This window comes from Artemia sp. Qi Xiang Cuo, chromosome 9 (assembly GCF_049724085.1).
Source record: "Artemia sp. Qi Xiang Cuo chromosome 9, ASM4972408v1, whole genome shotgun sequence".
Classification (NCBI taxonomy): Eukaryota; Metazoa; Arthropoda; class Branchiopoda; order Anostraca; family Artemiidae; genus Artemia; species Artemia sp. Qi Xiang Cuo.
Genome location: NC_142802.1, coordinates 52,295,616 through 52,321,104, shown reverse-complemented (window position 1 = coordinate 52,321,104; position 25,489 = coordinate 52,295,616). Strand labels below are relative to the sequence as shown.

Below are 25,489 nucleotides of genomic sequence, written 5' to 3'. Positions count from 1 at the left end.
TAAACCCGTAGCCTAAACAGAAATCAGAAAAAAAATGGACTTCTGTTCAGAAGTAAAACCCGTAAACAGAAATTAAAACGAAAACAAAAGTGAATTTCTGTTCGGAGTTGACCCCGTAAACAGGAATCAGAAAAGTAAATGAAAATTGTATTTTTATTCGGAAGTAAACCCGTAAACAAGAAAAGGGGTTTCTGTGCGGAAGTGAACCCGTAAACAGGAAACCCGAAACCAGAAATTAGAACGAAACAAAAGTGAATTTCTGTTAGGAACTGAACCCGTAAACAGAAATCAGAAAAGTAAGACAAACATTGGACTTCTGTTCGGAAGTAAACCTGTAAACAGAAATTAGAACGAAAAACAAAAGTGAATTTCTGTTCGGAACTGAACCCGTAAACAGAAACCAGAAAAGTAAAAGAAAATTGGATTTTTGTTCGGAAGTAAACCCGTAAACAAGAAAAGGTATTCCTAATTGGAAGTGAACCCTTAAACAGAAGCTATAAAAGTAAACCAAAAAAATTATGTTTGGAAATAAACACGTAAACAGAGATCAGAAATTGAGAAATGGACATCTGTTCGGAAGTAAACCCGTAAACAAAAATTAGAACGAAAACAAAAGTGAATTTTTGATCGGAAGTAAACCCGTAAACGAGAAAGGCGATTTCTGTTCGGAAGTGAACCCGAAAACAGGAATCAGAAAAGTAAAACAAAAACAAAAAAGATTTCTGTTCGGAAATAAACCCGTAAACAGAGATCAGAAATAGAAAAATGGACTTCTGTTCGGAAGTCAACCCGTAAACAGAAATTAAAACGAAAACAGAAATGAATTTCTTTTCGGAACTGAACCCGTAAACAGAAATCGGAAAAGTAAAAGAAAATTGTATTTTTGTTCGGAAGTAAACCCGTAAACAGAAATTAGAAACGAAAACAACTAAGAGATTTCTATTCGGAAATGGAAACAAATGAGTGAATTTTCTGCTCGGAACTGAACCCGGGAGCAGAAATTTAAAGTAGTCTTTCTTTGGAAACAAAACCCGGAAAGAAAATCCTCACCTTGGGAACGGATTCCGCCGCTGGTCACCAGATTTTATAAAGGAAGTCGAAAAGTTATTATGAACCGTTTTAATCTGAAGTCAGAATCAAAATAACTATAATAATTACAAAACTTGCTAATATACTATCAATTCATTCCTTCTTCGCTCGGCGTGCACTCTTCTGTGACGTCAGCCCATGCGACAGGTCACGTAAGTCATTAATTGGTACATTCGAGTTCAGCCCATTGGAAAGGTCACGTAAGCCATTAGTTGGTACATAACACAATGAAATAGCCAATAAGCCAAGTGAAGAATTCTAAGGATTGCTATACACATTTTTAGAAGAAACAAAGGTATAATTTCGTATTCAAATTTTTCTATTCCAGCAAAATTTAAATTTCATCTTCTTCCATTTAAGTTGTAGCATATTTTTGTCACTGCAAAAAAACTGCTTATCAAACAACTCACAATGTGGTTGTGAGTCCGTTTGATTTTGACTAAAAAATAACTCACAAAACTGAAATACCTGCAGAGTAGTACTTCTACGACATTTAGAGCTAAATAACTTCCGAAAAAATAACTTATACGTGTGAATGAATCATGTTGCATGATAACGTAACAAGACAGCATCAAGCGCAGTTGTATTAGCCCCTCCCCCTCCCGAACCAATAGAAAGCAAAAAAAGTGGCCAACAAACACATTCTTTCCGTGCTTAAAATTGTAAGTAGCAGTAAGTAATCGGATTAACAACGCTTCTTGACTACTAAGGTCCTTGCGTCAGCCCTGCAGTGTGTTGCTACAGCAAGGTTCCTTCTCTGGGTCCCGTATTACCAAGCTACGCTCAAACCCTGTGCGCAATTACTAGAGTGCCTAAAATTTTCCTATTTCTTTTCTTTATTTTATTATTTTTATTAATGTAATAATAATATAATAATAAATGTAACAGGGCAATTTTATTAATTGCCCTATTTCTTATTCTTATTTTTTTTTATTTCTTGAAATAAAAATATTCTAAATGTGCGCTCTTACACATCACTTATTATTGCTACAATTTTAAACCATACAGCATACAAGAGTCATTCTGACAATCAAGAAAAGAAAAATGCAAAAAAAAAAAAAAAACAATGGCAAACCCCTGAGAAACAGTTTTTGAATCATATCAGTCAAGTCTATGAACTTGACAAAACTAGTCAAATTAACCCAAATTATGACTGTCCTGAAAGGGTCAGCAAAATTACCCAAGACTGCCCTAAAATTCATATTTAAATTTGACAAAACTAATAATTTATAAGAAATTGTCTAGACTTCCTACATGAAAAAACAGTGCTGATTTTTCTTGCCCTTCTTTTTGTCATAGTGAAAGAAGATCTTAGTAATTGGGATAAAAAACAAAAACGACTTAGTGTTTATTGCACACATTCCAGAAACAGGCCACGCAAAACTTTGATCAAATCCCCCTTAATGATCACAAAATTTTATTTTCAAGTTCTATAGTTCATACCACGTTTACCTACGCAAAATACATTAAGCCTCTATCTCAGGGAAAACTTACCTGCTGTTGAACAGCACTTGTAGACTTCTGTAGAAGAAGGTTAAGATCTAGACTCGGATGAGTAATTGAGCCCACTGTTGCAGGTGGCACTTTTATAGCGTCAGGTTCATGCTGTGAAAAAAAGAAAATGTCAGTTTGGGAAAAGTCCTTAAGCATGACAAAATAATAGCTAAGAAGAAAGAATAAAGCAATCAAGCACGGTCAGGCAGGTTAAAATAGTCAAGCAGGTCGAGAAAGTTGTTAGTAGGTCTTTAAGCTCTCCCAAATTTAGAAATTAAATCGAGCCTTTATACAAACAATCTTTTAGCGAGTCAACTGATCAGCGTTAAACAGAAATGTTACCCGGGACAAAAAAACTTTGTGACAATAAGATAAATATTCAAGATACAATAGTACAGTTTCACCAAACTGCCAAGGCCTTAGTTATCTGGAGGCGGATAAAAGAAATTTCAGAAATTTGTTTTATTACAGAAGCAAATGAATGAGACACGTAACTTTTATTAACTTTTTTTTTTAACTTTTATGGAGCCTCTTATTTCTTTTCTGCACAACAATGTACGGAATGACATACAGTAAAAATTACCTATCATTGGGTTACTCTTCCAAGGAGGTACACACAGTAGAAATTTACGTCTCATAGTGTCATCTAGTAACAAGACTGTTTCAACCTTACATCACAACCACTAGGTACACTAAGATAGGTTATGCTGAATGACGGTTTCACAGCACTATCACCGGTTTCCCCTCGGGATAGGATCCCTTTCTTAATATTATATTGGGGCAGGTCTCATTGCATGAAATTTCTCATATGAGTTTTAAAGTGCCGCAAAATTCTTTTCAAAACTGACAAATGACAAATCTAGATCAAGACACAGAAAACTAGCATTAACCTTGTACTAGGCTTCAACTACAATATTATTGAAAGAACCGACGAGGAAGTAGCTCCTTGATGAATCCCTTTACAGGACATGATTTTAGTAAAGGTAATTTTTAACACACACTTGTGACTAGTCTTAATCTTTACATTGCTTTCGATACAATCTGCCAAAAGAAACGACTACCGACTTATCAAGACCACGATTAGACGCCTCAAAAACCGCTTCCAGAAGACCGGAGTTGAATACCCACTTACAAAACTAGCTATTATAACGTAATCCCAGTCCAATTGTACCCTAGGCAGGGATTCACCGGGGGAGGAGGGGGGAAGGAATTTGTGAAATAGTAGCCCCCCTTTTTATTTGGCTTATTTAACCATAACCGGATCCCAACCCTTAAATTTAGTCGAAGACGGTCCATGTCGTGTTTTCACTATTGTGGAAAGAATTTTATATTTTCAAACTTCTCTATAAACAATGGCTAATTTTGATACTCCTCAGCTTTAGTCGTAGATCCAATTAGCGATGAGTCCGGCCATTTAAATTAAACTAGGTTTAAAAGAGACTAGATTGAGAAAAACTTGTAGTTTTTCAAAACTTAAACATACTTGTACATATGACTGTAGCGGGAGCAATAATTTAGTTTTGTCCTGGAATTTCTTTTTTATGTTTATTATATATTTTTTTCCTATGTCGTCGATTTCAGTATGTTGCAGGAAAGTGGTAATGGTCCAACGTTTTGTTTTTGACAGAAAGTGTGGTCAGGCTTATAAATATGACCTTAAATTTTGAAAACTGCATATAGTTCGTGCCTTGGGACAAAACTATGACTAACGCTTATAGTTGAGCTGTAGCTAACATTGTGTAAGAAAAAATGGATTTAGTAGTCTATGTCAGAGAACTATCTGAGGTTGTTCCAACAAGATTTAAATTTTCCAACCATAATTCTGCCTCCGAGTGGAAAACTCCATTCAATCTTGCGTAAGTTTCAAATTGAAGTTGGAGTAATATCTAGAAGTGTCTAAGATGTGCATCGGTTCCCTAGCCCCATCGCCAAGATATTTGCTTCTAATGATAAATGGAATAACTTGTAGGTATTTTCCCAAGGTTCCGAAAGTGGTTCCACAAACTTTTACTTCACATTACTGTTTGTGATTTTGGTTGAATATGCTGTTTCATTTTCAGCATTTAGGACAGAAGAATGGTGTGACACGTCCATCCCAAAATTTAATAGGTATCTTATTGCTAAAGAAATTGACGTGATCACTCTACTCTTTGACGAGCTTATACAATAAGGCATCCGTTTTTAGTTCATGCGATGCACCATTTTCAAAATCTAAAAAGGACCGACAATTTAATTTTTGTGGCACATATCAGAAAGAAATATAGCCAAGCTACTGAACTGATCCAAAACAAACTAAGCCCTGAGTCTTGATTCAGGGGAGCAAAGTCCTGATTCAGCGCGAATTAAACAAGCAGAAGACACGAAGTGACCCCTCCAATATCCACCTTTCTCTCTCCCTGACAAATTTTTGGTAGACAAGTAGACATGTAAAAGAGAGAGGTTAAGTGCAATTAAAAAAGCGTTCTAAACCTGTCTTTTTGAATGCAAAAAGTTACCCTCTGGATGCAACAATGCCTTTAGAGAACGGAACAACCGAAAATCCTTCAATGACTCTTAATTTTTTTATGGTACGTAATGTTCTTCTACCTTCCTAACATCAACTTTTTTGGCACAAAGGCAGGCATGTGCAGCCTTCTTTTTTTTCAAAACAAGCAATGATTTTCAATGTATATATTTTCAGGCAATAAATGAGTCCGTGCACCCTCAAACACATCCCACTCATCGTCTCATCAACTTTTATACAGAACAGTGGATATGTTGAACCGTCGTGCAAAGCAAAGCACGATTACGGCGCGCAGCCCCTCAAACGGCAGCCCCTCCCTATACCAAACAGTTTTTAAGAACAATTACATGCATTTTCGTTCACTGACTATAGAACAAGAATGTTGGGTAAACGAGGCATGGCAATGAAAATATTCAGTTATATTCTGCTCTTCTACTTTTCAATAAAAGTGCTTAAACATAATTGAAGTCGCATCTAACCCGGATAAGACTGTCCAGCAAAGGTCCAATTTATAGAAGACAACAATGTTAGATTTTTCTAATTGTTCTAAATTACATTTGCTGAGACAACTTCTTGTTTCCTTCTTTTTTCTTTTGCATAGATGATAAAGGATAATTTTAACAGCCAAAGGACTTGTCAGAAGACAGACGTGAAAAAAAAGAGCTGATAGTCTGACCAGGAAAAAGTATTCGATAAGCTGTTAAGGTGATATCTGGTCATATAATATGACTGAGAAGTTGTTTAAATGGGGAATCCCCTCCCCCCTCACTTTCCTTTTTCGAGCACGGTGCTTCATGCTACTCGTGACACCAAGGGGTACTACAAATGCGGTGATCGACATGTTCTCAAATCTCCTTCTTTTAAACCCGAACCGGTTGCTGCGTGTGTACCAAACTTACTTTATTACATTACCAGCTAATATCTAACAATGTTCAATAAAACTGTTTAAATAAGATTGTTATACACAATAGTAATCGTTCTATGGGTACTACAGTGAGATGAATCTTTACTATTTCTATAACTGAAGTGATGATGCTGACGAAAACCAAATCAGGCATTAGGCGACAAGAAAAAAATGTTTGCTGCATTAAAGTTAGGTGGCAGTAAAAGTTTCGGACAACCGATCACGAAGTACCAGCCCTATATATCATCAACTTTCTTTAAGCATTTCTTTTTAACATTATTAACGGCTTCACAGACTATGCAAACAGAAACAGACACTACGAAACACTGACACTCGGTACAAGCAGATAGCCTTTTTTCCTATTTCTAATTCTAAGATATTCAAGCAGAGGATCCGACGCGGAGAAAGAGAGTAGTCATTCCACTCATCCTCTAACGGGTATTTGAAGGGTCGCTAGGGCCATTTGGTCTCTGGTATTTGGAGGGTCGCAATGTTTTTATTTTTGGCTTAAGAAAGAAGTAGCATTTCTTCTTTTCATTTTCAGACTGAGCGTGAAACTTTACATAATGTTCAATAGGCTGAATTTCCACAAGGATTGCTTCTAACTTTGCATAATGTTATATAATTTGATTGTTTTTCTTTTTTCTTACGTTGGGGACTCATTGTTTGTGCGTCGACCTGTATGCAACGTGTACTTTGAGAGGAAAATGAAGTGGATGAGAATGTTATTACTCCTGTCACTCTTCTTTTTGACACGATGTCGTTTAAAACCGACTTCTTTCCGAGTATGTCAAATCGAGTCCTAAGCAACCAAAGCAAACTTCGACTCCTGCCAGAGACTGGCTTAAGACAACCTTGTTTGATAGTTATTTTTTGTGCAGAAAACTCAATCAATATTTTTTTGTTGTTATATAAGCACTTCATTCCTTTATTTTTAGCGTCTGTTTGGTTTTCAGCTAATCAGCTGTGGATTATACTACTTATTTCTGTTTCTTGCATGTCTGAAACAAGATATTCAATAGGAACACTTTATAATAATTGATTGTAAGCCAACTACTTAGATTAACTATTACAGATTTAAATTCAAATGTTTATTTATCTGTTCAACAGCAGAACTATTCAAGCTAGAAACCTGAAAGCCACTGCTCAAACAAAAAGTAAAACATGAAACAAAAAGAAGAAATGAAACAAGAGAAAAATGAAATATAGTTCTTTAAAATGGTTATCTCTCCTAAAATCTGGAATCAATAATAAAGAAAAGGCTCAAAGATGAGATCGACAAGACAAATGGTAAAATATAACAAGGAAAGAAGGGAGAAATATTTTAGCCATTAAACAGTAGAACATAAACATTTCTGTAGTAACCCAAATTTGCCCATTGTCCTCTTCAGCTCTACTTTTTAGAAATACAATACCAAAACTACTACTATCTAAGTGTCTTTTAGGTATGTTTTTATCTATTTATTTATTATTATAGTCACTTAACTACTTATGGATATATGTATTGCTCACGAAGTTGTTAGCCGAATATTTACTAGCCGAACGTTACTTACAAATTTGTCACCGTTGGATAATCCTTGTTCACCAGCTGGAGCCGGTGTTTCCGGTACAACGGCAGAACTGGCTGTGAAAACTTTGGTATCTGCTAAGGAGACTGTATATTCTTCATTGTCCCAATCTTCTGCTGCCGGAAAGTCGTCGCCCCAGTTATCTACACAAAATAACAATTGAAATAGCAATGACAAATAACAATTATAATAGATTAAGACAAAGAAAATAATTAGAGCCAATCAGAGCTGTTCCTAGGGTTGGTGGCGCCAAAAGAAGAATTAATTAAGGCACCCCTCCCCCCCTCCCGACTCAAATATAAGGCAAAAACGAATCAAAGTGAAGAATTTGATCAAAATGGGCAACTCCCAAGACACGGCCCTCATACCAGCTGCAGCGCCCGGGGTAGCTGACTCAGTTGCCCCCCCCCCACTTGAAAGGCTCTGGAGCCAAGCCACATGTATATCAAGGTATAATATCCAAAGACATGAAAAAGAGAACTAAGACCTGTCACACAATAAGATAGGCTTTAATAAATAACTACCCTTGAAATTTCAAAAAGGGTTCAATTTACATGTTTTGCTAGTTTAGATAACTTCCCCAAAGTAGTAGCTTCAAGGCATATAAGGTTATGCATTGATAGCAGAAAAAAACCAAGGCTGAAGTAACAATTACCATCACAAAATTTACTTTAAAAAAAATTAAAATAACCCACTAGTGTAGCTTTTGTATACAGTTACCAAGTATAGCGCTGATGACACCCATATTGATATTTCAGGTCGTTTTAACGATTTTGCCGCGTTCACTTTTGTCAGGATGGCCGAGAAGTCTAAACGCCAGACTCAAGGGAAACCTTACACCAAGAATATAACTACAAATATGTTCTCAAAAGTGAACTTAAATTAGGCTAAGCAATAAAACAGAGCGATTAACTCAAACAATGAGAAGATTGAAGGTATAGCTGGAAAAATTGCAGAGGCTGATAACTATAGAAAAATATAAACTTGTGCTTTGAAATTAACTGTTTTCTATTTAACTTCAGTGGCAAATCAAAGCTTCGGCCGTGGAGGAGATAACACAGTAACATAACTGTAAACGACCTTAAAATTTGAAAGCATCTTTATATAAATAAGTGCCACTACATGCTGTCACTCCCTAAGGCGTCTCTCTGTCAACATTTAACAGAGTATACATGATTAGCTACTTTTGCTAAATTAGACATCTTGAAGACGCATAAGAAATTTTAAGTATAAATTCATATCCATAAATTTTTATTGGAAGAACCAACAATTATTCTTATCAGTAAAGTTCTATGACAATGTTTTAACAAGTTCTTCCGAACTTTCCCACATATGCATTTACCATTAAACGAAAAGTCCACTACATAACTTCTTTTTTTTACTATGCTACCGATTTCAGCTTATTGTGAGAAAGTGGTAAAGGTATAACCTCAGCAGTTTTGAAGGAACGTCTGGTCCACAGACAAGACTGATGAATAACAAATTACATTTTGGAAAGGTACGTACTGCCCAGGAACAAAAAAAATTCTACATGCCTTTCAGCCTACGGCGGATGAGCTACAGCAGAATTTTATAGTCTATATAAGAGAAGACAATCTGTGAATCTGTCATTCTTCGAACCATATTTCTGCATTCGAGTGGAATTTTGTTTTTTATTGTACCCTTAACTTTTGCCTAGACTTGTCTTTTGTCATTATGAAATACATATCGCCGAGCCTTTGTTTCTTTCCATTGTTCAGGTGGTGGGACAAAAACTTCTTTTTCTTCCAATGATTTATCCAAACCATGTTTTTGATTTTCAAAAGTATGGTAGGTATTGATGACCTTATCCATGTCAAAATCCAAAATCTAATAATCATTGCTATCAATTTCAATTTGTTTGGTTCGTTACACATCGGCTTATCTTTCGTCATTATGAAATACATATCCCCGAACCTTTGTTTTTTTAACAGCCATGGGGTACGCGGCAGGCTTCTATATATAGATTCTCACTGTCGCTTGTCTACTAAACGCAGACCATTTGAACCTTTTCTTGATGTCATGACGTCCAAATGGACCTTAAATTAGAAGTGGCGCCTTTGTAAAATTATCTTGTTTAATAAAAGTATCTAAAGGCAAAAGGTCCTTTAACTTTCCCCTCGGCTTGTCTTTTGTCATTAGGAAAGACGTATCGCCGAACCTTTGTTTCTTTTAATTGTTCAGATGGTGGGACAATCCAAAACCCAAACATTATCGCTATCATTTTCAATTTGTTTGCTTCGTCTTATCTTTCGTCATTATGAAATACATATTGCGGAACCTTCGTTTTTTTAACAAAGTTATGGTAGGCATTGATGACCTAATCTATGTCAAAATCCCAAACCCAATCATTATCGCAGTCATTTTCAATCTTGACACGTTTTGAATCTCGCTGTCCAGGTTGATTTTCATTGACTCGTTGCTCTTCATTTTCATTTTTGACTCCCTCACTTGTTCGATATCGTATGTCTTCTAACCGCGTGTGTCTGCTCTTCATTTTCATTTTTAACACGCTCTTATTGTCGTTTTCACATATCTTCTAACCACTAGTGCCCTTGCTCTTCATTTTCATTTTTGACACGTTTTTGGATTTCGATTTCTACAGACAATTTAGCAAAGGCCTTTGCTTTAGCTGTCTGCATTGGTGTTGTCACAGTTGATGGTTCAGGTTGTCGAATTTCACATCTTATCATGTTTCATAGTTCAGGTGTTAGTTCCAAAGAATCATAAATTATACTAACAGCAACTGGAAATTTTTGTTTTTTGGGCCTTCCAATGGACATTATATTGTATAAATAACTGTTGCGTTGGAAACTCAACAATCTTATTTATGATGTGCATGACATCATATAAGAAAATACTTATTTGATGTCATAAGAAATGCTTATATGATGTACTAACATAGTATATGACGTCAATTACAAAACCAAAATTAAGGCTCTTAACGATTTCTTTCTCAGACTTTTAACCTATCTAGATCGTTTTTTTTTTATGCGAGACTATCCCAAGATACCAATTTTCCCGAAAACATAATACCGGAAGCCTAGCGGCTTTGCCGCTGGGCCCCGGCAATCGGCCCGCGGTAGGCTTCTATATACAGGTTCTCAATGTCCCTTGTCTTCTAAACGCAATATGACATATGACCAAACGTATGGTAGGTATTGATGACCTTATCCATGTCAAAATCCAAAACCCAATCATCATTGATATATATATATATATATATATATATATATATATATATATATATATATATATATATATATATATATATATATATATATATATATATATATATATATATATATATATATATATATATATATATATATATATATATATATATATATATATATGTATATATATATATGTATATATATATATATGTATATATATATATATATGTATATATATATATATATATATATATATATATATATATATATATATATATATATATATATATATATATATATATATATATATATATATATATATTTTATTGCAGCTAAGAAAAAAAATCAGACTTTTCTCTGTGTGTCATACAAATTTTAGATCGTGACTGCAGCGGTAGCTGAAACCTAATAAAGAACTACGGCCCATAGTATAAAAAAATAGCCTGAAACCCCTAAAAAGGGCGTTGGGATGAAGCAAAAAGTACACCATTGGAATAGCCTTGACTGAAACCCCATAAACGAAACGTACAGCCCCTTGGCTTGAACAACAAGGAAAACCCTTTTTGCATAGGAAGCATTGATGTGTCCTTTTTTTTTCTCCGCTACTAGGGGGTCACTGGAGCATCATAGAAAGCTGTTTAAATGGTCATTTACAAAAAAATGCTACATCAAGTCGCTTTTGTAATTATTGTAGTGCAGAATGAATTCTAGCCCATAGTAACCGAAATGTTAAAACAAAATGATTTTTTCGACAAAACACATGACAAGAGATGATGTTCCTAGCTGCGTGCTATACAAATAAAGATTATCTGCTGTGAAATTGGGGCTATCACCTCTTGAATATATACTAACCCCACAGTTCTAATTTAAAACTAATTAGATTAAAATGACATAACCCGTGAATGAACGCGTCATTGTTTTGTAAAGTATAATGATAGTAATGAAATTGCCGAGTCTTTGAACGGTGAAAGAGGTTCAGGAGCGAAGATGAATATCGATGAAAATAACTAGGAGGAGATGAAGCAAATAATAGGATTTATAAATTCAAATTCGTCTGAGTGTGATGGTCTTAGTCTGCAGAAATTTGAATTAATGATGGTATATGTATTGCCCTGCTTTGCTTATCGAATAAAATTATCACTTAAAAAGGGTGAATTTTCTTCTCGATGAGATGAAGATAAGGCTGTCTCTTGGCATAAAGGAGATTTGAAAACATCCTTAAAGCTGGAGACCGACTCCAATGTTCCAGACTCAACTTCCAGTTATGGTTCATAGTACGATGTAGCCACTTATAACCAGACGCATCCTCACCTATTTACCAAATGACCAAGTTTTCTTGCGTTTTTTTGAAACGTGGTATTATTATTCTATAGTTCCGTATTATTTTTTGTCAACGAGTTTTATTCAGTCAGACATTTGAGGGATGTTCCAACCCCGTTGAAGAGGTAGTTTTTTTGTGGGGGAAGAGGGGGAACTTGTCCCAGGCGCAGAAATTTTAGGGGTGGAAAATTTCAAATAAATAATCTAATGGTTATAATCATCATGTAATGTTTTTTTTTATAAAGTAGAGGGCATAGTTTGCCAATAAATATATTCAAACTGAATCCGAAGTTTTCATTTTTTCCCATATCTTCATCACCACTCCTTGAAAATATAAGTACACCAAAGTTAATTAATTCTGACGTCTTTTTTTTGTATTCGAACCTGTTTGTATTTTAAAGGATGTCAAGATAATTGGTAATTTTGCAAAGACTAAAGTAAGAAAAGTCAAATTTCAATAAATGGAAACTTTTGTTAAAATTTGGCTTGAAAATTTTTGGGAGACGGGGATAATCAAGACTTTCCCCGGGTGTAAGAGAGGCCAGAGCCACCAGTACCCGTTGGGTATAAAATTAAGGCATATAAGAAGAAACCTGGATGCCTTTAATTTCCTCAATTCTAGATTAATTTTAATTTTTCCGATCATTTCCTATATGCTCCATAATATACACATGTTTTTTATATTTTTCTCAAATCCTCCCGCCTTTGAAGAATAATTTTTCCGTACATTGTTGGTCACTATAATCAGGTTAATAAACTAGGGTGACACTACTTATTCTATATAGGGGAGACTTGTTGCTTAAATACATAGCAGTTGAGTTAAACTACTATATAATTTTATCAATATTTTATTTATATTATTTTGCTTCATAATATACATTTATCATCAAATTATAAAAACAGAATAACTTAATAAGAAAATAAACGGCGAGATAGATAAAGATAATAAAAAAAAACATATTTTCCATTCTTTTCTCCATACAAGCCCAAAGTGCAAAACAAAAAACACATTTAAAATAAAGAATTCTGAATATCTAGGCTCAACACACTGTTTTTTTTGTTTTGTTTGCAGTCAGAATCTCTCCTGAAAAAAAAAAACACCTCGCTGCCCCAACATAGACGTTTAAAAATTACTTATAGAATGTTTTTGACTTAAAAACAGATCATTCTTTTTATTTGCTAAATATTTCCCAAACAAAAAATCAGGTACTAAAAAATGCGGGATTATTTTTCTCCCAAAAATTGAATTTTCTTGTGAGTCTAAATTTCATCTCCACCGATGAACCATAGTATTTAAAAAACAGAACTTACCAACTTTAAGTTCTTCTTCTGGCTTTTCTTGAGGTGTACCACCCCAAGTTTCCATCGGTGAGTCAAAAACAGTGACTTCTGTGGGAATATTTCCCCTATAGCCACCCCGACCCCCACGAGCACCACCTCTACCTCGACCTCTTCCTCCTCTACCCCTTTCTGGGCCGTCTGAAAAACCATCTCTTCCACGACCTTGAAATACAGAAATAAATTAGTCATCAACAGCAGGAGGATAGTCAAAAATTAAACCAAAGAACTCCCTTAATTGACAATTATATTTGATATATTTTCACATTTCATAATATTATATCAATGATATATTTAATAATATTAAACGTTTAGTATATAGATTTAGGGTCTACACAAAAAATGCCATAAGGAATCCAGCCACACAAGATTTCTTTCGGAGGTATTCAAGCACGATTTAGTGCAAAATTAAATAAAAGAAAACAAGTTTTTTAACTGAAAGTAAGGAGCGACATTAAAACTTAAAATGAACAGAAATTATTCCGTATATGAAAGAGTCTGTCCCCTCCTCAACGCCTCGCTCTCACTCTTTACGCTAAAGTTTTTTATTGTTTCAAAAAATAAAGTTGTGAGACAGAGTCAAACTTTAGCGTAAAGAGCGAGGCGTTGAGGAGGGGACAGACCCTTTCATAATAATTTCTGTTCGTTTTAAGTTTTAATGTCGCTCCTTACTTTCAGTTTAAAAAAAACTTGTTTTTTTAATTTAATTTCTGAACGTTTTTGAATTAATGAAGCTTTGATTTTGACTTACTGTACATGAATAATTAAAACAAAATTTGCATATTAATTTTCTTTTTTTGGCTAAATGGCTTTCTCGAAAATTTGTTCTGATGTAACTTACGAATTAACTTACGTAACGAACTTCTATATTCGTATGTTTTTATTACGTATATTCGACAGTTCACCCCCTTGTCAATACCTCGGTCTTTACGCTAAAGTTCAAATTTTTTTCGAATCATAAACCCCTGAATCACAAAGGCCGGTTAATTAGAATAGATATATAAACTTTAGCGTAAAGAGCGAGGTATTGACTAGGGGGCGGACCCCCTCATATACGTAATAATTTCGGTTCGTTTTAAGTTTTAATGTTGCTCCTTACTCTCAGTTGAAAAAAACTTGTTTTTTTTTATTTGATTTCTGATCGTTTTTTTAATAATGCTGGGAAATCCGGCGCCCCTTCATAGAAATGTCCCTTTCCCCAAGGAAACATCCTCCCCCGTAACCCCCTATTCTGACCCCCCCCCACCAGAAAAAAAAATCCCCCCTGAAAACGTCTGTATACTTCCCAATAACCAATACTATATGTTAACATTGGGCAAAGTTTATAACTTGCAGCCCTTCCCCCAGAAACTGCAAGGGATTAAGTCATCCTCAAAGACATATTTATTAGATTTTTGACTATGCTGAACAAAATGGCTATCTCAAAATTTTGATGGGTGACTTCGAGAATAAAATGAGCGTGGGAGGGGGCCAAGTTGCCCTCCAATTTTTTGGCTACTTAAAAAGGGCACTAAAATGTTTAATTTCCGTTCGAATGAGCCCTCTCACGATATTCTAGGACTACTGGATCGATACGATCACCCCTGAAAAAAAAACAACAAATAAACATGCATCCGTGATATTTCTTCTGGTCAAAAATACAAAATTCCATATTTTCGCAGATAGGAGCTTGAAACTTCTGTAATAGGGTTCTCTGATACACTGAATCTGATGGTGTGATTTTCATTGAAGTTCTATGACTTTTAGGGGTTGTTTCCCCCTTTTTTAGAAAATAAGGCAAATTTTTTTAGGCACGTAACTGTTGATGGGTAAAACTAAACTTGATGATACTTTCTTATATATTTGAAATCAGCACAAAAATTTGATTCTTTTGATGTATCTGTTGGTATCAAAATTCCGTTTTTCATAGTTTCGGTTACTATTGAGCCGGGTCGCTCCTTTCTTACAGTTCGTTACCACGAACTGTTTGACTGTTTTTTTTATTTAGGGGATAAAATATTTCTTCTAAGGAAGAAAAATAATAAATAAACAAAAGTAAAAAAAAACTTTTGCATGATGCAATTTGCAAGCTTATCTAAAAGAGGTCAAATTCACGGTCAAAAACATAACATAAAGCACAGTGAGAATAAAAATAAAGATACAAAAGTAGACGGGTGAATTTGAAAGGATAAATTCCACAATGCATTAAATTGGGTTTTACCTAGAAAGTTGAGCTAGGTTTAGATATAAATAGCAACTATCTTATATCCAATCCCAAAATGTTAGATTAAGTTGTTATTCGGGCAATGAGGCAGCATTAAAGAAACCATTTACTTCTTGCAAAAAGTTCAAAACTACTAGGGAACATTGTCGAAAAGAAATTCAGGCATCACGAGTTATGATAATTGGTTCAGTTAACCTGAACCATTCTCCCTCAGAGGGAGAATGGTTCAGGTGCCATTGTTGGTCGGTTTATCGCTATTTTTGTGCATAAGAATACACATTTTCATGCTAAAAAAGGAAAAAAACAGGAATAACTTTCCGTAAAAATAGATCTTCAAATTTAGAGGACAGGGGGACTTCAATTCCGGAAGAGGATATTCAGACCATAAAGAAACCGAATATTTAGGAAAGTCCAACAAAAAAAAAAATTCCAAAAGCGGCAGGGGAAGATAAAAAATGAGACAAGTAAGTGTAAAAAAAACAAGGTGTTAAAAAAAAGATATTATAGAAGAAAAGGATGACTACAAAAAAAAAGAAAAGGAGGTGGCAAATCAAGAAAAGTTTACCAGCACCAGACAATTATTGCATAAGAATTAAGTGAGGTTATTTCTGACTAATTTTCCACCTCATATCAAATAGAAATTAATAATATTTTCATTACTTACCTCTCCCTCTAAATCTAGGTGGTCCTCCACCTCTGCTCCGAGGCCCTCTATTATCATTATCCCATGCATTAGCTTCATTCCTTTTATCTCCTGGCAAGTCATCTTCGACCATTTCTACAACTGGGGCTTTAGGTGGCTTTTGCTTCTTCTTCCTCCCTGATACTTCCCATTGGTCTTCAACACCTTCCAGTAGAAGCTCAATTGCTTTTTCAATATCATAGTCCGCGTCGTGCAGAGCTGATAGACATGCATCTACTGATTTATTACTGAGATCAACAAGCTGAAAAACCCAAAAGTTAAACATAAGCACAAACAAATCTCATTTTTGACTTCACGTTTGATACTTAGAAGTGGACTTGACACTAAACTATTTCAAAACTTCCTGATGATATCTCCAAACTGATCAAAAGATTGTTGGCTAGAGCAGATAAGAAGGCGGTTGCTTATATTTTTGTTTAGTCAAAGTAAGACTTATACCACATCCGCTTAAATTAAGGACTTTGAACAGCCTAGTTCCACTTAAACTGTTAAGATAGATTGGTTCAACGCATTGGGTCTCATTTGGTTCTCAAATTACTTCAAACATTTTTAGGTATTTTTCAACTTAAAATTGGTCTTTGGTTCATTGAGTTTTTCGCTGGCAGAAAGGGATGGAAAATAAATCTTTCGAAACAAAAACAACTTTCCTGTGCCCTGGATCCTAAAAATATCGTAGATATAGATAAAGGCTGGTCACTCTTAACAGCTAATTAATTATAAAGTCGTTCCCCTGTTAAACATTTCGTGTGTCTTTATACCTTTTCGATGGCTTCTACGGATTTTTGATCAATAACCGTATAGCATTAACCGATTTGAGTTCCAATATGAATACCTTTAGATTCAAAGATGGAAAAAAAAAAACCTCGCATGGATTTTCCCAAACAGATTCCGCCCACCTCTGGCTGTTTCTCGACCCGTTCCCATCTTGTCCTCCATTAGTTGCTTTACCTCAAATATATGAAAAGACTTGTGTCCCCTACATTATCAAAAAATAGTAGAACATAGGAAGAGTTTCTGTTGTTTTTTTTTTATTATTTGCAAAGGTATTCTCTATGTTTTGTATATGTTCACTCGTTTACCTTCTTATTTTATGTTTTTAATTACTCTTTTCAATTAAATTTTTTCACTTATATCTTTTTATTAAATAATTTTACTTGTTTTTAATCTTTCTACACGTTAAAACTATACACATGCATATATGTATGATATGTATATGTTAGTGTCAAACTTCATTTACAAAGAGAGATGCAGAAAAGACTTTTAGAAAAAACCCAAACCCCGGAAAATATATCTAAGCAAGCCTACTCAAGATTCAGAAGAGACACAAGAAAGGTCAAAGCTCTGACACGAGCTTCCTACTTGGAGAAGATTGACAGATATACACCTGAATCAAAAATAAACCAACTTTGATACAGGATCATCAGAGCAGGAAAAACGAAGAATAACATTAAGCACCCCCTACTTGTATCTGGTATCCAACCTGAAGATGATAGCAAAAAGCTGAAGCACTTGCTGACATCTACCAACAGAGGTTTGTCCAAAAAGAAGTGTTAAATAAGCAAAGGCACAATGAAAGATTAAATACAGTTTATAAGCCAACGCCCCTTACACAACCCTTTAAAACAACTGAATTTCTGCAAGCAGTTAATAAAATGAACCAGAAAGCAAGTCCAAGTGAAGAGGAAATCCATATCTCCGGGGTATCCAATGTCCCTAAAAATTTCCAAGAAGCTCTAATACATATAATTAACCTCTGCTACACACAAGGAGTATTCCCCCAGCAATGAAAACAAGCAATTATAAGACCTGCGGCCAATCAAGGGAAACACAAAGATGACCCAAATTCATACAGACCAATAGTATGTTTACCAACCCTTGGCAAGTTGCGCGAGAGAATGGTGTACAGCCGTATCCAGTGGTATACAGAGACCAATAGCATCCTCCCAAAATATCAAGCTGGATTCAGAACTTACCATTCAACTATAGACATCATTATGAAACCTGTTACAGATGCACAGAAAACCGTAAATGAAGGATTAATACCAGGTGCTGTAGTGATTAAATTAGAAGAAGCATATGAAGAAGAAGCTTAAATTAGAAGAAGAAGCATATGACAATGCACAAGAAGACATACTAGAGGAAATGCTACATGCATTAAGTTTCCCTCAACTAATCAGAAAATTTATTGTCAACTTTCTAGACAATAGAACTCAAAGTTAAAGTACATGGGAAACTATCAACCTCAAGACTTATTGAAAAGAGACTCCCAGAGGGAGCTGCACTCAAGGTTTTAATATTCATTTAATATATGACAGCATTAAAAATTGACTCACTGCGTTGAATTTTTGCAGAGGACATTGGAGCATGGGCAACAGGAAAGTCATTTGCTCAAGTTGCAAATAAACTCCAAACTATTGTAAACAACCTCCAAAACGTTTCTACCAGTATGAAACTATCGATATCAGTCCCCAAATCATTGATCATATATTTCCATCATATTTACCCTAGGAACTTCTACAATCTCAACTAAGAATGCAACTAAATACCTTGAAATAATCCTGGATAACAAGCTTACATTCAAACCTCAAATTGACAATATCATACAATCTTGCATGAAAAGAAAATGAGAATTATGCAAAGACTATGTGGAACAAATTGGGGAAGCATGGATAGAGCCCTCCTTAAACTCTACACGCAGTAAATCAGACCAGTAATTGAGTATGGTCTGATTATCTATGGAACTTGCTCAAAACAACTCTTCAACAAACTAGAATGTGTATAACATACAGCAATTTGCCTTGCTACAGGATGTAGGGAAACCACAAAAAATCAAAACCTTCTACAGTGTGTGTGTGTGTCTGTGTGTGTTATTTTGGGTGTCCGAAATCTGATTAATGTCGACATTCACCGGTGAATGTCGGAAATTCCTTTTTCTCTGCTTGGATTCATTTAGCTTTGTAAATCAGCTTTTTCTGTCTTATGCAAGCTTTGATGGTAAACGTTAAAGTTAGGTTAGGTTAAATTAGGTTATAAATCTCAGAAATGGGTCAAAAACCAAACCCATCACCGTCAGACCTTGCATAAAACTGAAAAAGTTGACTGGCATCACTGACTAAATCCAAGGGGAAAAAAAAAGTATTTAGGACATTTACCGGTGAATGTCGACATTCACCAATTTTGGACATTCACGGTAACATATATATAAAACACACATATCATAAGCCCAGAACAAGTGTCACTTAAAAAGGAAGCTTTTAGGCAGAATTGAAGTTTTCTTCCTATTATAGTCGCGTAAATGCCGCAGAATTGCCGTTCAAAAAATTTCCAATTCCACCAATTTATAAGTGGTTTATGATTCAAGCTATAGCCGACAAAAAGGAGTAAATGACTAGAGATTGTGAAATATAAATAAAACTGATGAAGAGCAATCAAGTTATTTTATCAACTGTACATTTTAATAGTATGATTCTAATCACGTCATACTACTTCTTATTTATAGCAGGTTGGACTGAATTTGTTGTTATTAGACTGTTATTGTGAATGATTAAATCACAATGTTGAAAACTGGAAGTGCCAAAAAAAACTATTCTGACACAAAGCTGATATTCTATATATTAAAAAAACTTAACAAACCACAACTATAGAAGATATTATGGAAAAAATTATAGAGTATTATGGAAAAAAAGGTACCTGTTTCACTTTATCTTCTACATCAGGATCGTCTCTTCTACTAGACGCTGTAATCTGGGCTAATCTAATCTGTTCAGCAGTTGGCTATGAAAGAAGAATCACATTAGCAAAGCAGAAAAATAAAATAATTAAGTTTCTCTTTTTATAGAAAAAAAATTAATTATTTAAATTAATTTTAAACTAAAAATCACAAAAGAATCGTGTGCATGAAAGCATTAGTTTGTTTACTTCAAGAAGGTCTAACAAAACACAATCTAAATTTATATTATAAAATCATTTACATGAAAAAACTTTACATTTTGATAAAATCTTTATTAAGACGTTCATTTTTGCAAGTAAATCAAACAGTTCGTGGTAACGAACTGTAAGTAAGGAACGACCCGGCTCAATAGTAACTGAAACTCTAAAAACCGGAATTTTGATCCCCATAGATACATCAAAAGAATCAGATTTTTATGCTGATTTCAAACATATAAGTTTCATTAAGTTTAGTCTTACCCATCAAAACTTACGCGCCTGAGAAAATTTGCCTTGTTTTTGAAAAAAGGGGGAAACACCCCCAAAAAATCGTAGAACTTTAATGAAAATCACACCATCGGATTCAGCGCATCCGAAAACCCTACAGCGGAAGTTTCAAGCTCCTATCTGCAAAAATGTGGAATTTTGCATTTTTTGTCAGAAGAAAGATCACGGATGCGTGTTTATTTGTTTTTTTTTTCTTTTGTTTTTTTGCTGTTTTTTTTTTATTTTCCAGGGGTGATCGTATCGATCCAGTAGTCCTAGAATATCGTGAGAGGGCTCATTCGAACGGAAATTAAAAGTTCTAGTACCCTTTTTAAGTGAACAAAAAATTGGAGGGCAACTTGGCCCCCTCCCACGCTCATTTTTTCCCAACGTCACCCAATCAAAATTTTGAGATAGCCATTTTGTTTCGTATAGTCGAAAATCTAATAAATATGTCTTTGAGGATGACAATCCCCTAGTGTTCCCGGGGGAAGGGCTGGAAGTTATGAACTTTGCCCATTGTTTCAATTCAATTTCAATTTATTGAAATAAAAAAAGATGAAACATAACATCAATAATAATAAGGATCCTGGAAGCGAACTTGTTTACATATAGTATTGGTTAATGTGAAGTATAAAGACGTTTCAGAGGGATTTTTTTTAATGGGGGGAGGGAGTGTCGGAGGAGGGAGTTTCGGGGGAGGATCCTTCTATGGAGATGTTTCCTAGGGAGAAGGGACATTTCTATGAAGGGGGCGCCGGATTTCCTAGACTTATTTAAAAAACGATCAGAAATTAAATAAAAAAACAAGTTTTTTCAACTGAAAGTAAGGAGCAACATTAAAACTTAAAACAAACAGAAATGATTACGTATATGAGGGGGTACACCCCCTAGTCAATACCTCGCCCTTTTCGCTAAAGTTTTTTTTTAGTATTTTCAAAAGAGCTATCTATTCTAATTAACCGGCCCTTGTGATTCAGGGGTTTGTGATATGAAGAAAATTCGAACTTTAGCGTAAAGAGCAAGGTATTGGATAGAGGGCAAACACTCTAATATACGTAATAAAACATACGAATATACAAGTTCGTTGCGTAAGTTAATTCGTAAGTTACGTCAGAAAAAAATTTCGAGAAAGCCATTTAGCCAAAAAAGTAAAATTAATATGCAAATTTCGTTTTAATTATTCATGCACGGTGAGCCAAAATCAAAGCTGCATTAATTCAAAAACGTTCAGAAATTGAATAAAAAAAACAAGTTTTTTTTTAACTGGAAGCAAGGAGCGACATTAAAACTTAAAACGAACAGAAATTATTCCGTATATGAAACGGGCTGTCCCCTCCTCGATGCCTCACTCTTTACGCTAAAGTTTGAATCTGTCACACAACTTTATTTTCTAAAACAATAACAAACTTTAGTGTAAAGAGCGAGGTATTGAGCAGGGGACAGCCCCTTTCAAATATGGAATAATTTCTTTTCTTTTTAAGTTTTAATGTCGCTCATTACTTTCAGTTAAAAAAAAAACTTGTTTTTTTATTTAATCAAACAGTTCGTGCTGTAACAGTAACGAACTGTAAGTAAGGAGCGACCCAGCTCAATGGTAACCTAAACTCTAGAAAACGGAATTTTGATACCAATAGATACACAAAAAGAATCAGATTTTAATGCTGATTTCAAATATATAAGTTTCATCAAGTTTAGTCCTACCCTTTAAAAGTTACGCGCATGAGAAAATTTAGCTGATTTTCGAAAAAAGAGGGAAAGACCCCCTTAAAGTTATAGAACCGAAATCAGAATCACTCCATCCTATTCAGCGGATCAGAGAACCCTACTGCAGAGGTTTCAAGCTCCTATCTACAAAAATGTGGAATTTTGCATTTTTTTGCCAGAAGAAAGATCATCGATGCGTGTTTTTTTTTGTTTTTTTTTCAGGAGTGATCGTATCGACCCAATGGTCCTAGAATATCGTGGGAGGGTTCATTGGAATGGAAATTAAAAGTTCTAGTGCCCTTTTTAAGTGACCAAAAAAAATGGAGGGCAACTGGGCCCCCTCCCACGCTCATTTTTTTCCCAAAGTCACCCAATCAAAATTTTTGAGATAGCCATTTTGTTCAGCATGGTCAAAAATATGATAACTTTGTCTTTTAGGATGACTTAATCCCCGGAAGTTCCCTGGGGGAGGGCTGAAAGTTATGAACTTTACCCAATGTTAACATATAATATTGGTTATTGGGAAGTATACAGACGTTTACAGGGGGGATTTTTTCTGGTAGTGGGGGGGGGGGTAGGGGGTTATGTGGGAGGACCTTTCCATGAAGGAAGTTTTCATGGGGGAAGGAACATTCTTTCCCAGCATTATTTAAAAAAAGATCAGAAATTAAATAAAAAAAACAAGTTTTTCAACTGAAATTAAGGAGCAACATCAAAAATTAATACGAAGAGAAATTAATACGTATATAATTGAACCCGCCAGCTACTCTATATCTCACTTTTTAAGTCAAAGATTTTTTAGTGTTTTCGTGAGAGCTATTTATTCTAATTAACGGCCATTGTGATTAAGGGGTCACTTTTAAGGAACTGGAACAAATTCGAACTTTAGCTTAAAGAGCAAGGTATTGACTAGGGGGCGAACCCTCTAATATACGTATTAAAAATATATGAATACGGAAGTTCGTTACGTAAGTTAGGTATATTTATTACTAATAATTACGTTCATAAATAAAATTAAACAAGTTTTGGGAAAGCCATTTAACCAAATAATAATAAGATTAATATTCAAATTTTGTTTTAATTAGGCTATTCATTTACGATCAGCCAAAGTCAAAACCTGCATTAATTCAAAAACATTCAAAATTAAATAAAAAACAAGTTTTTTTAACTGAAAGTAAGGAACGACGTTAAAACTTAAAACGAACAGAAATTATTCCGTATATGAAAGGGGCTGTCCCCTCCTCAACGCCTCGCTCTTTACGCTAAAGTTTGACTTTCTCACAACTCTATTTTTTAAACACTAAAAATCTTTAGCGTAAAGAGCGAGGTGTTGAGGAGGGGACAGCCCCTTTCATATACGAAATAATTTCTGTTCGTTTTAAGTTTTAACGTCGTTCCTTACTTTCAGTTAAAAAAACTTGTTGTTTTTTTTAAATCTCAGATAAAGGTCAACAGTCTATATGTAAAAAAAAAGTTGGCTCGTTTCCATTAAATGGCTATAAAAAATAATTCTTGATTAACACAGATAATAAACTTGCAGTAACTAAATACCTGTATTTTGGGAGGTTCTGGTTTTTGTGTAACCTCTACTTTTGCAGGTACAGTGGATTCTGTCGATTTTGAGGTCCCTTTTAGTTGTTCCCGATTTGGCTGACTGTCTGCTGGTTTTGTCTTGTTTTGATTGCGTCCTCCTCCTCCTGAACATCCTTTACTTCCAACTGCCATAGTGGTAATTACACTAAGCCAAAAGCTGTTCTATGTACATGCAGTATTTACAGACCTAAAAACCAATTTTGTATCTTGAATTACATTTAGGAATATCTACTTCAATGCTTATGAAAGATTTTGGCATTCTAATCTGTAGGAAAAGAAAATTATATTTTCACACTATGCTATAATTTTGAACAATTGTTTCTGTCCTAATATAATTTTAATGAATTTTTATGCCATGTTATAAACTCAATCATAATATTCTCTCCGGCAACATATTTGTATAACCTTATTGTTTCATAATTATAAAACGAGGGGGGGGAGGGGAGAGATCATTATATTTTGACTTTAAACAAGCAATTGATTTTTCCTGGCATTTTTTTTTACCGCAACTCATTCTTAAAATTGTAACTATGCTAGCTTACATAAAAACGACATTCATAATTCCCTTATGTTTTTCCCCTTCAATTCTTCGTAGTTCCCACAGCAAAGCAACACCAACATTTTATTACTGGATAATTCCAAAAAAAGGAACATTTTAATAAGCCTATTTTTATACGTTATTCTAGGAAAAGACACTATCACTTCTCAGTTCCAATCAAATGAGCCCCTTCCAAAATTTATACAACAACCCTTTCCATATGAGGTGCCTCTGGAAAAAAATAAATAAAACATTTTTTTTATATCTTTCTAGTTTTCTTCTATAAGAATCCATAGTGTGGGTTGCTATTTCTATGGCGGTGAAACTTCTTCAACAATTTTGAATCCTGACACAAACAGTATTTTTTAATTTAATCTTATAGCTTCTGAATTTGACCTGAAAAATAAAAGTTAATATCATTCCCAAAAGATTCTATCTATGCTCTTTGACAACCTGGATACACTTACACTCTTTTTATTTATGTAAATTGTAAAAGCAGAAGTAGTAATAGTAGTAGCCCCAAAAGTTTCAACTTAATACCCCCAGTCGTTCTCGATATATTGCTGAAGCGTCTTATTGGCAACCATTTAACACAATGCATTTGATTTATTTAAAGCCAACATTTATTTTTAAAGTGTAATGGGCCAATTGCAACATTTAAATTTAAAGTATAAAGGGCCAATTGCATAATTATGGGGGATTGAGATACCTAATATCTCTAAAGACATAATTGCTGGACTGTTCTACTATGCTGAACAAAATGGGTGTTTCAAAATTTTGAGTGGATGCGTTTGGAAAATGAATGGACTTGAGAGAAGGCCTGCTTGCCCTCTAATCATATGTTATTCCTAAAAAGGGCGATAGGCGCTCGTATTGTGTTTGAAATGCAAGGGGGAGAACTTGCCCCTTCATATGAATAGTGAAAACATTTTTGAGAAGAAAAACAAAATGAACATCCCTAAAAGGTATTCTGTTTTCAGTAAAGTGTAAACCATGTTCCGTTCTTGAGAAGTCATGGGGCTTGTCAAAGACATAATTTCCAGACCATCCAACAACACTGAACAAAATGGATATCTCAAAATTTTGATTAGATGTTTTGGGAATTGATGGCTTGGGGGGGGGAGTTTGCCCACCAATCACT

The 25,489-nt window shown here is 34.6% G+C and overlaps 1 protein-coding gene across 2 annotated transcripts in view; it reads right to left on the bottom strand.

Annotated features, from left to right (window-relative positions):
* lig (ubiquitin-associated protein-like lingerer) overlaps window positions 1-25,489 on the bottom strand; it is an 80,886-nt gene that overhangs the window by 36,990 nt on the left and 18,407 nt on the right. For both annotated transcript variants that reach the window (XM_089094684.1, XM_089094685.1), the window contains exons 2-7: window positions 23,769-23,997; window positions 20,007-20,090; window positions 16,278-16,557; window positions 13,384-13,575; window positions 7,544-7,701; window positions 2,584-2,694 (exon numbers count right to left, since the gene is read on the bottom strand). In XM_089094684.1, coding sequence (XP_088950810.1) covers window positions 2,584-2,694; window positions 7,544-7,701; window positions 13,384-13,575; window positions 16,278-16,557; window positions 20,007-20,090; window positions 23,769-23,942 — 999 coding nt within the window. In that variant the 5' untranslated portion in view covers window positions 23,943-23,997. The remainder of the gene's footprint in view (window positions 1-2,583; window positions 2,695-7,543; window positions 7,702-13,383; window positions 13,576-16,277; window positions 16,558-20,006; window positions 20,091-23,768; window positions 23,998-25,489) is intronic.